Source organism: Mirounga leonina, unplaced genomic scaffold (genome assembly GCF_011800145.1).
Source record: "Mirounga leonina isolate KUSES-001 unplaced genomic scaffold, KU_Mleo_1.0 Mir_166, whole genome shotgun sequence".
NCBI classification, from domain to species: Eukaryota; Metazoa; Chordata; class Mammalia; order Carnivora; family Phocidae; genus Mirounga; species Mirounga leonina.
The window spans coordinates 14,261,683-14,278,953 of NW_023270418.1; the positions used below are offsets into that span (position 1 = coordinate 14,261,683).

Genomic DNA, 17,271 nt, shown 5'->3' on the forward strand with positions numbered 1-17,271 from the left:
TCCATCCATCCCTCCATCCATCCATCCATCCCTCCATCCATCCATCCACCCATCCCTCCATCCATCCATCCCTCCATCCATCCAACCCTTTCTTCCTTCCTTTTTATCAAGAAGCAACACTGAGAGAAACCAACCTAACAAATAAGTTGCCATTTTGTGCACAGACAGTAGGCACATGCACACATATGCACACGTACACACAGTATAAAAACTATCATACACAAATGGATCCATTCTTCCTGCAACAGCAAAGCCAGTTTAAAGCTCTCTGAGTTTTTAAGGTCTAGTTACCAAATAGAGCTTTAATAAAGCCCCATCCTGACCAATGGAAATGGGCATTAGTTTTGCTCCCATTTTTTTTAAAGTTCTCATGCTTTTTCTCTTTGCTACTCCACAGCTCCACCCAAAGAAGATTGCACATCGGTCACACACCTGCCTAGTGCCTTTGAAGGACCAATTACCATAAGTACGTATCTCTTCTGACTTTGATGGAGTGTCCCCATTCTTGGGAAAGAGATTAGGTGAACTTTCTGTCTGTGCTTCATATTTGAGCAGGAGAGCAGTCATTTGCCCAAGGCTGGGGACATTGGCTGTGATTCACTGTCCCTTCCCCTTTTCCTGCAGTGGCTTGAAGCTACGATTCAGTCGACCCCAATACATTGTTCCTCAAACTGCAGTTTTTTGAAAACCACTTGCACTTTTTTGGGCACCTCTGTGTACATAGCACAATCATTTACTTGCTATTTTTCACTTAACTGGCCTGTTCTTTTCTACTTAAAATATGTTTATTTAAAAAAAAAAAAAAAAAACTTTAAGGGTGCCTGGGTGGGGCAGTCGGTTAAGTGTCCGACTCTTGATTTCAGCTCAGGTCTTGATCTCAGTGTTGTGAGATGCAGCCCCACGTCAGGCTCCGCGCTCAGCGGGGAGTCTGCTTGAGATTCTCTCTCCTTCTCTGCCCCTACCACTCATGCACACTCTCTCTCAAATAAATAAATTTTAAATAAATAAACAAACCCCTGTGAATGGAATCCCTGGTCATAAGCAGAGGGTATCCTTAAAAATATACTTAAATGTAGGACAAATCAAATAGTCTTCTTAAATTCTAGCTGCTGAAGGTTCTGAGTCTGAGGCGTGTTCTCTCTCATGGGGGAGATTAATTAGTGTTAGGGGGAGATGCATTCGGGCCCCCTAAATTTTCTGTTTGATTATTTGTGTATTGGAAGATAATTCCAAAGGGCATAAGCTTCGTGGTAGGGATTTCAACATTATTTATACCACATCCACCTAAAATCATCTTGATGATCCCAAGACGTAGACATCTGGCACTGTATGAAACAAAAAAGCTCAACCAAATTTTCAGAGAGGTCAACTTATTAACCCTGATCTTCTGGCCTCTGAACCTCGCTTTTTTTGAGAAGTGTCATAGTGTTGAAGAGGCCTGACTTCTGCCTCCTAAGAGCCAGACCCCTCAGTGTGCAAGGGAACAGTGGTTTTGTGTGGCAGAGAGATGAGAATCATCCTGGCCACATAAATCCAGCCCCCCACTGTTTGGCCAAAAATTGTCCCTGACCCGTGCCACATGGAAAGGGAGGACCACAAGGTGAGATGTGCTGTCTCAGTCAGGCTTGGTTGGAAATCTTAGTTCCTTACCACCTGGGTGATCTCAAAGGAATGACTTACTCTGAACCTCAGTTTTCTCATCTGGATAATGGAACAACATGTGAGATTTGAAATGAAAATGAAGAAAGATAATATGTCTAATGCATGCCAGGACCATAGTCATGTTCAGTAAATGTCCCATTTCCTTGGTCCCCACCAATGCCTTTCAAAGTCCAGACCTGTACAAGTTGGTCATATTTTTTTTTATCAGATCTTCATCTGCAGAGATTATCAGGGTGTTTGAGACTTCGCAATATTTTTTAAAAGATTTATTTTTTTTATTTTTTGAGAGAAAGAGAGCAAGCGAAGGGAGGGGCAGAGGAAAAGAATCTCAAGCAGACCCCCCTGTTGAGTGCGGAGCCCGTGCTAGGCTCGATCTCATGACCCTGAGATCATGACCTGAGCTGAAATCAAGAGTTGGACGCGTAACCAACGGAGCCACCCAGGCGCCCCTGCAATATTTTTTAATTTATGTATTACTAATCGTTCTACTTGGGCAAGCCAGAGAGGTGGACAAAAGGAACATTTAGTCCAGTGCAATATAGCAGAAAATAGTTTTAGCCAAACGCACACTTATGCAGTGAGTGGCCCAGGCTTGAAGGCAGCAAATCCTTTCAGGGAGGAACAATGAATGAATTCGGTCTTGCTTTTCCGTCTCCTGTCCATTCTAGATATTTGCTTGTTTAAATCAAAGATTTTGATCTTTACATACCTCTGGGCCTCTTAATTTCAAGGTCGAATCTCACGGAGGATGGGCAGAGTCTCTGTCAGCATTTAGGCATGCTGATTTCTTAGCCAGAGTAGGGGTTATCTTAGACTGACAAAATTTGCCCCTTAGAAAAAAAGCCTCATTCTTCACAATGTGCAAATATATATTCCCTATTGAGTCAGCTAACCTCTTCGTTTCCCACTTCAAATCCTTTCTAGAAGTAGATGGAATTAATAGCAACAGATTTTACATGAACTTGAGAAGGGAGAATAGGAACCAATGGGAGAATTATCATTTATTGAGACCAACTCACTTTGAAATCCTATGCTAAGCACTTTACAAGCCATGTATCATATAGTGCTCATAGCAAAAGGTGGTAGCATCCCCTTTTCACCAACGACAAAACTGAAGCTCGGTACCAGCTCTGTCTAGGGGCACATGAAGCTGGGATTCAAACATGGGGACTTCCAAACACACCCTCGTCCCTCCTCCCCATTTCCAGGGTGTGTGGGTGGGCTGGGGAGGGTAGACTTTCTTAGTGCATCACCTACTCCCCGCCCCTCTCCACTAGACAGATAGTTAGGTGTTGTTTTGCTTAATAACAAAGAAAAATAGCTTTGAAGTCACTGTCTTATATGATAATCCATAGTCTTTCCTATACTCAGAAAATGTTAGGGTGCCTGGGTGGCTCAGTCGATTAAGCGTCTGCCTTTGGCTCGGGTCACGATCCCAGGGTCCTGGGATCGAGTTCCGCATTGGGCTCCTTGCTCAGCCTGGAGCCTGCTTCTCCCTCTCCCACTCCCCCTGCTTATGCTTTCTCTCTGTGTCAAATAAATAAATAAAATATCTTTTTAAAAAAAAGAAAGGAAAAAGAAAATGCCAGCTGTCAAGTTCTGAAAGTGCCTTCCCTTTCTCCCCAGCCATCGTCAACCGCGATGGCACCCGCTATAGCCAGATGGGTGAATACAGAACGAACCCTGAAGACATCAACCCCAGCAGCCCCACTGATGATGATGTGAGCAGCGGATCCTCCAGCGAGAGGAGCACTTCAGGAGGCTACAACATCTTCCACACCCACCTTCCAACTGTATACCCGACCCAGGACCAAGACAGTACCGGGGTGTCTGACAACACAGAGCATACCCCCATTACCAGTAAGGAGAATGAATCACTGTGCTTTCCGGTGGCAATTTGTTTACAAAACCGTCTCTGATCTTCCTGGGTGATCTGCACTCCCTTGTGTGTTGATTGTCTCCTGTCTCGAGAAGTTGGGGACGACCGTCGTTTGGGGAGGGAGGCTATTATGGTAGCCCATGCCCTGTATGCATAGCCTGCTACTGCCTACAATTTTTTTTTTCCACCTGTGCCTCTGTTTTGCTTCCCTGGGGATGAGAAGTTGCCATACTGGAAGTCTTGTCGCAGGGATGTGATGACAATTCAAGCACGTTACAGAAGGGATTTTTACTTTTACATGTTTCCTTCTTGTTCTTTTCCACCTTTGGATAAGATTGTCTTCATAAAGTTGGGATCCTAATGGATGCATACCATCACATCTGCTTTTTTCAACTTCATGTTTTTATGTTTTAACTTGATTTAGGCGATATTATTGATGGTGCAATATTCAGCCCTACTCATCACCCCTGGTTTACTAAACAGTTCCTTTGTTTTTGGTCTAAGGAAGCATATCTGAAGGAGTTATCTGATCATATCCAATCTGCTTAAAAGTTGTCTGTCCCAGCCTGGAGGGGAAGGCTGTTAATACTTGCTTGGTAACGTGGATAATTCATGACTTGAGGACTCCGAGAGCAGAAATATGTCAACATTGCTTTCGATTTCTTTGGGGTTTTGCCCTTTGTGCTCCACTTTTCACTGGAAAGTGTTTGCCTCTCCCTCTGGCCTCCTTCTTCACTTCCCGCTTTGCTTTTTCCCTATGGTTTGTTTTAAAACAGGTTTCCAGATTGGCTGCATTCCTTCTGTGGAGGATTATTCAAACCGAAGTAGGGCATCTGCCTCTTGAGCAGCTTTCCTAGTATGGTGTGGATTTTCTTTTGTCCTGGCTCTGGCTCTTTAGAGGGTGGGACTCTAGTCTCCAAAGAGTGTGGCAGACATTCACTGGTTTGTGAATGCTCAGCATAGGGCTCTTTTCTGTGCCTTGTCACCCAGAAGCCAGGGCAGCCTTCAGAACACTATGATTTAACCTAAGGTTACTTGCTCAACAGTGTTTTAAATTTCTATGAGCAGCTTGCTCAGTGGGGGAGGGGGGCGCGGTACAAAGGGGCCCGAAGACTGGTCGTTCTCTGCAGATCCTTTGAAGCATTTTCAGGAAGCAGATGTTTTCAAACTGCTCAGGCTTTCCCAGATTACTGGCTCTCTGGAGGGTGTGTCACCTCGTTGTCTATCATCCCACGGACGACCCTTCTGGAGAGGAGCTTCTGCAAACCCAGCAGGCCGTCCTGTCAGCTGCTGGCTGCTCCTGAGTCCCCTGCCTTGCTAAAGTAACCATGTGGAAGGCGCCTATCATCAGGGCATGCAATTTTGTCAGATGTCGGCAAACGTAGCAATTAGTGGTCTCAGCGAGAGGCAGATCGAGTCTACTCCAAAGTACTATTTCCTACCAAAGAAGAAAATCGTGGCAAAATATATCTTTTAGGAACGGGTGAAATTCACATTGAAGCCATTATTAGCCTATATCAAATAGTGAGTATTACACATGTACTTTAGAAAGGCAACAAGGACAGTTAATGAACAGTCAGCACATCTTTTAGGATTGTACATTTCCTGCCCAAGTTAGTCAGCATACAGATTTTGAGGACCTAGTATGTACCAAGCCTATTCTAATGCTGGGGATCCAGTGGTAAGTACCAGTAGTACTGAAAGGAAATAAGGATTTGTAAGCTAGTAACCAATATTTGAGGTCTTCTCTATGCTGGTGCTCTAGTTACTGGGCACTCAGAGTTGGACTGACCTTCATGGAGCCCACCTGCTGTTCAGAAACCAAGGAGAAGGAATGCTTTGAGATTTCACTAAAACATAGTTCAGGATTTGGGTTAAGGAAAGAATTGTGCTTTTCTCTTTCCAAAGCACTTAGCTAAGTTTCTCTTAGTAGTTTGGGAAGAGACTCAGTGGTCCAACAGGGTGAGTCCAGGGCTAACCTGAGAGTCATTGAAGTGCCATAGCATCCAAAATGGCCAATGGTAACTCCAGATAAATCCATTCATGCAAAGAAGAGTGTTGGAGAAAAAAAATCGGGTGGAAACTTGAAAGCAGCCCCTGGCATGTTAGAAAAAATGACTACTGGTAAGTTCCTGAATAGACCCCAGTTTCTGAGCCCAGTGAGGAGATTCCCAAAGCTTCATGACTATCAGACTGAAAGGTGGGTCTTGGTGGGGATGAGTGATTGCAAATCCTCCATAATGCCTGCAGAAGAACAGATGTCAAGAAGAGGTCTGGCTGAGGACAGAGAAGTGCATCTTAGGTTGGCTGGCTCATTCCTTCCTTAAGGGTCCTTAGTGGATGGCAATAGGGAAAGCCAGTAAGAACAACCATCTGGTAGGTTTTGACTTCCAGCAGGCTTTTTATTATTAATGTTATTTTTGGAAGAGGCTTCCTGGAGGCATGTCGTCAGCCTCTTTTCTATTGGTGATCTGGTATTCTCTGGAATCCAGAAACCTAAACTAATTCAGGAAGCAGAGACTCCTACCTTGGAATGCTCTATTTCCTTGTCTTCTGGGTGTCAAAGAAATATATACATATATATTTTTGGTCTGGCATTGCCTACTTGGGTGGGGACAATTGGAAACTCTGCTGGCTAGACAGTAGCTCCTTCCATTTTCCCCAAATCTCATATGACTCCTTTCAGGAAAATAGAAATAATTCCTATTTCTATCTTGCTCTGGTATGTTTACTTCCTGTTGGTCTCTTCTTGGTCTTCTATAGGGTGAAGGTGGCAGGAGCTCTGTGTCTTTAATAAAGTTTCTGAGGGCAGGAGGGGGTGCCTGAGAATTTTTCGGGGGGATGCTTGGGTTTATCTGGGGGCATCATTGGTGAAATTGGCTCCCATGTCTCTATTTTCTATTCTTTGCCAATGTGCCCTTTGTAACACGGAGCATAGTGCACAGGTTGTTGACATTTGGTATATCTAGAGTCAAAGTTTTTAACCTGGTGTTCATGGACCTCCAATAGGTTCAATGATGGGCCATAAGGCATTCAAGAGCTTGAAATAATATACAAAATTTTGAGAATGTGTATGTGTCAGATCACTTTTTTGAGGACAGAAGTCATAACTTATATCAGATTTTCAAAGGGGCCTATAACTCAAAATGGCTTTTAAAAATCTCAACTGGTTTAGATGTTTATCCTGACGATTTTGCTATTCTTCTTCCACGGGGAAACATTCTGGCCTCAAGTCCTACTTGAGAGTCAAATGGGAAATTTCAAATTGCAAAATATCACTGATTATCCTTTCTCTAATTTGAATAACATCCAGAATTTCTCTAACTTGGGCAGTTTTGTTTCTTTTCTGGAAACACATTCTGAATTAGAATTACAAGTGACAGAAGGTGATAGATGGAGACTTGACAAAGCTTTATCTGATTTCAATATTTTGAACACAACCCTTTGCAAGGTTCCTGCTCAAGCATAGAGCTTGAGTTGAAGTTCGTGAGTGTGGGTGGAGCTTTGAAATGCCAGTTGTCATCATAGGCTACCGGCATGAAGTGATAGGCCCAAAAGATACAAGTAAGAACCTCTAAAGACACTCCAAAAACAAATGAATAAAAGCAACTTCATGAAACGTTGCATCAAAGACCTTCAGTCCATGGCTGGGTCACCTCATCAAGTAAATATAAAATCTCTTTTCCTTTACAGGTTGTTAAGTAGCTACTTGATTTTGCTCTGAGCCTGTGTCCAGAGGGTTCTGTTTGAAGAATGAGTAGCTCTGAATTGATACCCATACAGAATTTGCATTTCTCATGTGAGACTTTAGGAGACTGGAAAGATAAAACCAGGCCTCAATCTTTCTTTTCTAATCTTTGCTCTATAATAGAGACAGACGTTATATATATATAGAGCTGAGAGTAAGGGTTTTGTAGAAAGATCTCACTAAATGGTATTTTCATAATTGATCCAGTTACTTCAACTGTGCACTCAGACAGCCACACAGCAGTTCAGGAGCAAAATCATTGGATGTGGTCCTGGTTTGGTAACTCACAGCCTAAGACTCAGGATCACACAGCAACAGCAACAACAGGTAAACTGCTATGTCTTCTGCTTATCCATTGTCCTGAATGCCAAGTTTTTCAGTATAAGGAGAAGGACTTCCATGATCACATCGAAGTTTCGCACTGATGTCCTGTCTTGATCCTTAGGGAATTGGGATCTGGTACCATTTGGTTTATCAGAGAGGCCTATGGATCTGGGGATACAACTGGATACTCCTCCGTGTTCTACTTGTTTTCCTTTTGGCAGTATGCACATAGAATCAGAATTAGTTTTCCTTCAGGAGCTTTAATTAGGAGATTCCTTTAGAACAAATCCTCTTGAAAGAAGTCTATTAGAAAATGGATACTCCTACTTTCTGCTGATCTAATTATCACAGTCAATAACAGTAGAGGGAAATACTGACTTATGGGTGGAAAGTGTAGGCCCTGTGTACTTGTTTGGACTTCTCAAACCTCAGCTGTAAAGTGGAGGAGTGACCTGTTATTTTCCATCAGAATCTAGGATGCCTGGATGTTTGATGATTAATTCTAAATCCCTGCAAAGTATTCTGGACTGTGAGCTTATGTGGGAAGAGTTTCCAGGCCTATAACAATGGGAGATTACAGGCATATCTTCATTTATTAACTTTTGTTGATGGAGGATATGGCCATATTTCAAAATAATTGGGCATTCTTTCTGCAGGAGAGTAATAAAAATGGTCCTTAACACTTGTTTAGTCGAATAAAGTATATTTTAACAAATATTCATGTAAGGAAAATAGTGCTGATGTTATGTTGTGATTTCATATCATGGTGCTAAAGGTCATGCTGGAGGGGGGACGCAGAATAAAGAATATGCTATTTTTAAATGTTAAATTACAATGCTTATCTTCGTAGAACAAATATTGTGAAGAAAAAGTCTTCTTGTCAGTGCTTCATCCTGGGCCATTTCTGGGCTTTCTTGAAAGCTGAAAAAAAAGAAATCTAATCACAAATACTTTTGTATTTGGGGATTTAATGATGGCTTCAGCTTCTCTGCTTCAACTTTTTTTTCAGTTTTTTATCCACTATTTAATATTCTTCTGGTGCACATCATGGTGGCAGAAATGGCGGTCTTGGGAAGTTTTCAAACCAGGGCTCTTATTTTCTGATCTTATTTGTGAGATCCTTGGGTCACTTCATTTCTGTGCATCTTTCCTGATTGATTACCACCTTTTCAAAATGGACTCAAAATGTCCTGTTCTGCTTTGCAAAATATAGTTTTGGTATAAAAAAGTGACCATGGGCAAAATTGCTGGAGGATCTGGACACTAAATGGAAAAAGGTGGAAAGGCATCTTTTTCTATCTTCCCCTTCATGTGGCATTCCTCTGTGTGTTGGGGATTGCTGGGATTATGTGTCTGGGATTGCTGGCAGAAATATCATACCCTAAATTCTTAGAGAATGATATTGGTTGGCCAAGATAGAGTGTGTAGAACATGAATGGCTAGGACTCTGGAGAGCTTGGTTTCAGAGGCATAGACTCTCAGATTTGGAGAGGATCTTCAATAGCCTAGCTCAGTCAACACTTCTAGTCATTTGATCTACAAAATTTTCCTGCTAAGTGATCTTTCTGATGGTGGGGAACACAATACTTTATGAAGAAGTTCATCGTTGCATAGTCCAGATTATAACCTTTTAAATCCAACATTTGGGAGAATATTTGTTCCCCTTACAATGATCACCACAGGCCCTTAGTTTGGCCTTTTGGGAGCACAGACAAAAATTTAATCCCTCTTCTACATTATAGTTTTTCAAAATTCAAAGACTGCTGTCATGCTCTCTGTCATTTGGCCTTTCTGACTCCAGACAAGGCAAATTCCATCCAACACAGTTTTTTCCTCTTTAAGATAAGAATCATGAACCAGATGGTATTTAAGGACTTTCCATTTCTGACATTCTATGACCTGCAGTATGGGCCTTGAAAATAAAGTGGGACTTGTGTGCTTTTTCTGTTTCTTCCCACCATCTATATGAAGTATAGATGACTCTCTTGAGTGGTAAAAGAGTAGAAGCATATACAGTGCTGTTTCTTAGGGATTGATAATTAACCTTTCAACCATCGATTCAATTATGGTTACAACAGCTTCGATGAGCTCTAGTGGTACAACTCCTGAAACAGCAACCAAGAGGCGAGAAGCCCAGGATTGGCTTTCATGGTGGTTTCAACCATCAGAGTCCAAGAATCATCTTCACGCAACAACGATAATGGCTGGTAATGAGTTATTACTATCTTATTTCATAAGATCTCTTGACAGTTTCAATAGTTCATTGACCTCAGGGATACTAAGCCTGAAGTCCATTCTAGTTTCACAAATGTTTTTGATGACTTGCAAAGGATCATGAGCTTGGAGACCCATATGTTTGATTTGATAGCATTAATAAGCAGATTTCTTCTTTCTATTCTATAGAATTAATACAGGCCTGGAGGAGGCTATTAAAAGAGCACTGTGAAAGGAAACCAATCTTTCTTGATGACAGAACAAAATTTTGGCTCTGAAAGATATTCCAAAGTGACAAAAGTCATTAAAAATTCTTGACTTTCTGGGGCGCCTGGGTGGCTCAGTCATTAAGCGTCTGCCTTCGGCTCAGGTCATGATCCCAGAGTCCTGGGATCAAGCCCCGCATCAGGCTCCCTGCTCTGCCAGAAGCCTGCTTCTCCCTCTCCCACTCTTCCTGCTTTTGTTCCCTCTCTCGCTGTGTCTCTCTCTGTCAAATGAGTGAATAAAATCTTTAAAAAAAAAAAAATTCTTGACTTTCCAAGAGAAAGTAAAATAGCATAGCTAGAGCTAGAAAAATACAGAAACTTTCCATCAGTGGAACTATTCTTGGGGCAGCCACTGATAGTAAGAAAAGACAAATGGTCGCTCCAAAACTCTCATTCAAAGTATAGGAAACCCCTTTTCAGGAAAGAGACTCCTTCTACAGCAACCACTGAGAAGAGGCAGAGGGTCTCCATCTTCTTTTTTGTGATGTGTCCAGAAGGGAAAATGTGAGAATTTCTCAGAATCTTGGCTCCAGTCCACTTTAGCTGACCCTTTTGGTTGACTAAGAAATGACAGGCATGGTTTCTCTGTGAAGTGCCTAACGTCATTATGGCTGGGTGCTGCACTGTTGTTGGGGTGGTAGCTCAGCTTGTGCTCAGAGCTCTGGTGGTGTGATGCTGGAGAAGTCAACAAATGAATTAACACATCGTGAATACACCCATGGGATTTTAAAAATGACGGACATGTGTTTAGATTGTGAAAGTTTTCTGCAGGTGGCTGACAAAACAAATAGGCACGTGTGAAACCTTTCCATTCTATTCTTGACACCCTTGCTTTAAGGGCACGTGCTTAATAAGTTAATAATACGAAAGCATGGGAGGGGGGAATGTTTACTGGCCTGTTTTTCTTTTGTTTCTCTGGTTGGGTTTTGTCCATATTTATTCTTTTTACTTCTTAAAGAGATTGTTCAGTTGTGAAGGTCACAGCCAATTGTCTTTAGATCTATGCATTAGTTTTCAGAGACCAGGATATAAGAATCTGGGAGTATACAAGTCAGATGTCTCATTTTCTTCTTGAAATGTTGGGAATTCCATTATACATTCTGTGCCTGATTTTCTTCCTTTATCAAATGGGTTGCTTGGCATCCAGTTCAGCCACTAACATAAGTCACCACAACAGGTACGGATTCAAATATCATCTCAGCAGGCTGGGAACCAACTGAAGAAAATGAAGATGAAAGAGACAAACACCCCAGTTATTCTGGATCAGGCATTGATGATGATGAAGATTTTATCTCCAGCACCAGTAAGAATAATCAATTACAGTAGAACCATTTATGCAAGGCTTACTGATTAATCTGAGTGATGCCCAACAGTGTCTACCTTGGGAAATAGTTAATGTGGAAAATGAGCATATACCTATGACTGATCACACTTTAGTTATATCTTGGTAAGATTATGAAGGAAGAAAAATGACTTTAAAAAAAATGGAAGTCAAAATGTTTTTGGAGGAGAAATGGGGAAAATATTTATAAAACTCCTAATGCCTTAGGTTCTTTCTGTTTCATGTACTTATGTGGTCTGCTACTCCAGATTCTCCTTGAATTATTGAGCTTTGTCGGACAATAGCACAGTAAAACATTACAACAAGTATTTATTGTGTACCTACTGTGCTTAGTGCTGGGAACACAAAGATGAAAAAAGCCAGAGCTCTTGCCTTCAGACTGGTTTATTGAAGCAATAAAATGTGAGTGGGAGGATATTAATTAAAAGTTGTAGATGATTCTACATTGAAGATTTAGATGGCCCTAGAACAGATTAAAGTTGGGAACCAGAATTCAAGAATAATCATCATCAAAACTTGGTTGAAATCAAGGAAACAAATCTAGTTTTAAAAAATGAGTAGGGCACCAATATAACAGAAAGACATTGAAGGGAAGGACAAACATCAGCTGAGCTTTAATTAAAACAGTGCCAGTTATTAAAAACAAATAGCGAAAATACTGCATAATAGTATACGAATTTGTGACAGTTATAAAACTTTGAGATGGCAAGCGAGCTGAAAAACATCCCTTAAAAAACATGCAAAGGTCAGTCTAATATTTAGCTAGATGACTGGGTTTCCTAGACATATCTGTAATGATCTGAGATGTTGCTGAACAGAGACGAGAATTCCGAACTGACTCCACCATATCACTCCGTCACTCCTGTCCTTAGAGAAGGTTGACCTTTGCAGTGTGACTGTATTCTCTCAGGTCACTGAAGTTCTGACTGTCCTCCTGAAACCTGAGAGGACTGTCCCCAAATGGACAGCACCCAGGAAGGGAGGAGTCCAAAAATATAGCTTGGGCTTTGAGGCATCTGACTATATGGCATCAATTCCACAATACTCAAGATGAACTAGATGCTTTATATCTAAGCTTTTAAATGGTGTATTCTTTAGCCCAGACACCACTGCAGAGCTTGGTCTATAAAACAAGGAAACTCTTTTTAATAATTTCAGAAAGAAAACCAAATAACCAAAAACACTGGAGCTTTACTGTCACACTGTCTTCTGGGTTCCGGATGTGGTCCCATCTTCCAGGTGGGGCCATGAGTAAAGATATGGTCTTGATACTTGAGAAACTCAGTTTTCTTGGGTGGCAACCCAAACAGATCAACCTGAAAATAAATTGTGTGATCAAGTTCCCGGAGGAAAACGTCCCTTGGTGTTTTTCATCTCTGTGGCATATTTTCCAATTTCAGTTCACTTTTCTGCTTGGCACCTGTGCACGTAATTCAGCAGAATGCCTTCTTTCTTCTGTAGGGGTAAAGACAACTGCCGCTTTTTCATGCTTATTAAGAATGTGGATGATGATTCTAAACCCAACTTGTTTCACTTGTGAAGTCAAGCTGATAGTATTACAGTTCCGAAAAGAATTTTGTATTAGTTGGGTATCAAAATTAAGTTTGAGAGAATTAGGATGGGTTTGTACATAATATTTTCACAAGAGCAACTGATCCTAATTTTGTCATGATCCTTCTGTCAGGTGCGTCTCCTATTCCAGCTCTATCATTTTGGGTGACAGTATCAGGCCTCTGGTGGATGTATGCCTCTTTTTTTTTTTTTTTTTTCCGGGAGCTGCCGTAATGGTGGTTGGTGACCTATGGTGCTTTTCTACTGAATGTATGAATCTTGTTTTTCTCTCATTGGCTATGAATGGCTTGCTCATGAAATGCTTTGTATTTGATGAGAATACCATAGGTGTTTGCTAAACATTCAGAAATGTACAGCTAGATCATATGGCTACTATAGGTAGATGTTCTTTCTTACAATCATCTGTAGGAAATCCATGGTTGCTCAGGGTATGCCTTTCCCCACCAAAACTACTAATGAAATAAAGTGATCATATCATCATGGTATAATGTTCAGGTATCTACCTCTTCAGCTTAAGGATCTTGCTCTAGCACACTTGCCAGTGATACCAATTCCTTGGGCCTTCAAGCGCACAGGGCCATTACCGACTGCATGGATGGGCAAAAACTCTGATGTTCTTGGTTGTCCTCGGTGGAGGGCTGGTGTTTGCAAAGCTGTTCTTCCTTCTACTGCAGCTCCTTTGGCTGCTTTCTCCGGAAAATCTCATGTTCTGAGCCCAGTGTATTCTGTGACGGAATGCAGAGGACACTGAGGTGCTTAACAATATGGCTGAATCAAGCTGAAATCCTCTCTGCTTTCCCTCCATTTCCACTCAACCATCTATGCAAGCTGGTATAGATGATTCACTGTGTAGACCAAAGAAGGGAGAGATGTGCAAAACAAGTGCTGAAGGCTCAAGAGCTAACATTTTCCTAATTGCTTCAATCATCATTATCACAGTTCCAACCACACCACGGCTTTTTAACCACCCAAAACAGAACCAGGATTGGACCTCGCGGAGCCCCGGTGAATCGAATCCAGGAGTATTACTTCAGACTACTACAAGGATGACTGGTAATGGGTTATGCATACTTCATTAAAGATTTTTTTCCCCCCCTCAAAGTCTATGATGCTGCAAAGGTCAGTCATCAGGACATGGTGGGAAATGTAGTTCATGTCTCATCACAAATTCTTAACTTTCATGAGGATACTCAGTTCAACCTAGGAGTCATTTATCAATCATACCATCTGGGCACAAGATACTTTATGTTGCTTTATTATAAAAATGAACACATTAGCATGGTTTACGGTGCTGCCCTTGACAAAGTGATTATAGTAGAACAACAGGTGATCATTAAGAAATTTCCTGCCCATTGATTTTTCTCTTGGGAGAGATGAGTGGAGTCACTCAAAAGTATTGAGCATAGATGCTCGGAGGTCCTATTTAGGCATGGCACTGTTAAATAGCATGCATTTTAATGGAAGAACACAACACCAAAAGTTGGTTGATAAAAAGTCACAGTGTATATAACCATCATCACAGCAGATGTGGACCAAAGTGGCACCAGCACTAAGGGAGAGGCCTGGCCCCGCGAACCACACTCTCCTCTCATTCACCATGAGCATCATGATGAAGAGGAGGCTCAGCATCCTGCAAGCACAAGTAAGGAGGCTGATGGTCAGCTGTGCTGGTGTCCATGATTTAATGAAGTCCTTCTGAAGAATAGGGAAGACTTTGTTTAAGACATTAGCCACATCTTCTATTTCTATACAGTCATCTCTTTTATCCATAGAGCATGCAGAGCTGCCAAATCTATATACCAGTTTTAGAAATTGGGAGAAAAGTGCTAACTGGTCAGGTTGCCCAAAAGGTCAAAATGGTGGAAAGGTTAAAATGTTTTTAAAAGATCTGAGATATGTTTGTTTTTTGTGTTAGAGATTCCTCGAGGTTCCATTTGGGTGATTTGTGTGTGTTTATGGAAGTGTGTGAGGAAGATGTATCTTTTGGTGCTGAGCAGTGGGGCCTGGAAAGAGAGCTTGACAAGTGTGATGATCTTTGGAATCCTTCTTTTCTGTGAAGATCTCTGGTGAATCAGTTTCTTTTTTTACATTCTGTTCCTCACTGCACTGTAGAAAGGCATCCCTTGTATTCTTTGGAGGAAGGTCAGTAGCTCATAGAGACTATATCTGAATTTCTGTGACTGTTCTTTTTCTGCTTTTAAGCCCAGAGTAACTTGGGGAAGGCTTTGATGCTGTTATTTCTACTTACGTGCCAACATCTCAGGTTTTCCAAAACAATCTCAAGTCTCACTACTGGTCTGTGAGGATAGGACAAAAAAAAAAAAAAAGTAAGAAGTATATACTCTTCTTCTTTCACCTCTCTCTTGGCGATATGCCTATCATGTTTGGAATAAAAGAAGCTTTAATTTAGGGTAACACCTTGTAGCATCTTTAAAACTATGGTTTAACTATCATTCTGTTAGCTTTGGATACTCCTAAAGCAAGAATGTAAGAAGCAGCCACTTAGAAACCAAAGGGAGACGCCAGAGTTTGAGGGATGCCTTCAGACAACAAAAGAACATTTCAGACATCAATTAGGACATAGGTTTTAAGTCCTGGGCATTGTACTGAATACGCCCAACAGGCCTGCATCTCATTACTTATCCCAGTAAATTTTATTTTTGTGTGAGGACTATGGGTGTAGTTAACAGGAGTCTTCTGATAGAAGAAGGCGATGAGAAGCAGAAGTCTCTTCAGAATGGGATTCCATACCAATCCCCTTTGGAACCTAAGAGTGTATCTTAGAATTTAAGACCGTTTGTACATAAAAAGGAGCCAGCTACATGAGAGGCTTGGAATTAATGAGCCCATTGTCAGAAGGTGGTGTGTGTGGGGGGGGGGGGGCATCATTCCTGGAGGGTAGTTGAAAAGCCAGATATGACAGAACCTCACAGAGGAAAAGGGAAAACAGTAACCACTACAATTCTCTTATCAGTACTTGCAAACATAAAGAGATTCTGGTTGGTGACCTCTGGGCTTTATCAAAGAACATTACCACTCCTAGAAGAGAGTCAACTTTCTTACTTGACAATGGAAATCCTATACTCTGCTAATCCATATGTTGAAAACAGCAAGGGTTACTGGGTATTTAAAGGATCATTACGTTTATAAAAGTGTGTGCATGTGTGTGTGCGCATGCGTGCATTTCTGTCTTTTTTTTTTCTTTCTTTTCTAAAAAATTTTGAAGAAGCAGTTTATGTTTGGGTTCATTTCCCCTTTTTTGTAATTAGGCTCATAGTTTTTCTAACTTCATTATTTGTCAGGAGGTAGTGATTTAGTCAATGGGAGGTAAAACTGAAGATTTCGGACTTCTTTTTCCTCCTTCTGGATAACCAGTTAACCCCAGGAATGCTTTGGCCAGTGCAAGGGTAAAATAAGGACACAAGTTTTATTTTTTAAAGATTTTTCTTATTATCAAATCACACATATCTTTTTCTAAAATTTTGAAATACAACCCAGTTTTACCAGTTGCAAAATATACTTTGGCTTGGCAAGTTTATAGGCTCTCATTTTCTTGTTGAACTAAAAATTTGCTATTAGTTGCTATAAATGAAAATGACAGTGGCTTTCTGATTTTTCCCAAAGGTACCCTGATACAGTTTTATTCCATTCATTTTATTCTTTTCAAAACTGGACAATTACAACACCAAGGGGTTGGTATTTTTAGCTTGCCACACGTTCCTATTGTTTATATAATGCCAAACACTGGCTAGAATAGTTTTCTTCCATTGACTTAATTTTGTTAAAAAGTAATTTTGGCAATTTTGGATGCCACGTAGACATAACCTCATAATGTGCCAGTCATTGTCAACATCTTTCATGCTGGGCAAATCCACTGCTGGTGCATTTCCAGTGCATGTGATCATGGATTATGTGACCACCATTTGAGAAGGCCTCCCACCACACTGATTTTGTCATCACTTGGTATATATAATACAGTCCTCCCCCCAAATCACAGCAGCAAAGAGGTTAATTCTTTGAACACACTGTTCTCTCAGACAAGGATATATGAGGCCATAGAGTATGGTAAACTAAGAACCTAAGAATCATACTGGGAATTCATAGACTGTGGTCCAGTCCTAACTTTGTGCCAATCTGAGCAAAACTACTTTAGGTCCCAGTTTTCCTATCCGAAAAATTGAAGGATTGGGCCACTGATTTCTAATATCTCTTTCAGAATACCAATAATCTCTCTCCTTGCTGCTTTCCTTTTCTACCTTTTCTC

General features: G+C 41.1%; 1 protein-coding gene across 12 annotated transcripts in view; it reads left to right on the plus strand.

Moving 5' to 3' along the window:
* The window catches only part of CD44 (CD44 molecule (Indian blood group)), an 87,283-nt gene that overhangs the window by 43,283 nt on the left and 26,729 nt on the right, over positions 1 to 17,271 (plus strand). For 6 of the 12 annotated variants that reach the window (XM_035012563.1, XM_035012566.1, XM_035012555.1 and 3 more), the window contains exons 4-8: positions 398 to 466; positions 3,289 to 3,522; positions 11,271 to 11,396; positions 13,947 to 14,060; positions 14,530 to 14,649. In XM_035012563.1, coding sequence (XP_034868454.1) covers positions 398 to 466; positions 3,289 to 3,522; positions 11,271 to 11,396; positions 13,947 to 14,060; positions 14,530 to 14,649 — 663 coding nt within the window. The remainder of the gene's footprint in view (positions 1 to 397; positions 467 to 3,288; positions 3,523 to 11,270; positions 11,397 to 13,946; positions 14,061 to 14,529; positions 14,650 to 17,271) is intronic. The other 6 variants (XM_035012565.1, XM_035012567.1, XM_035012556.1 and 3 more) reach the window with 5 other exon arrangements.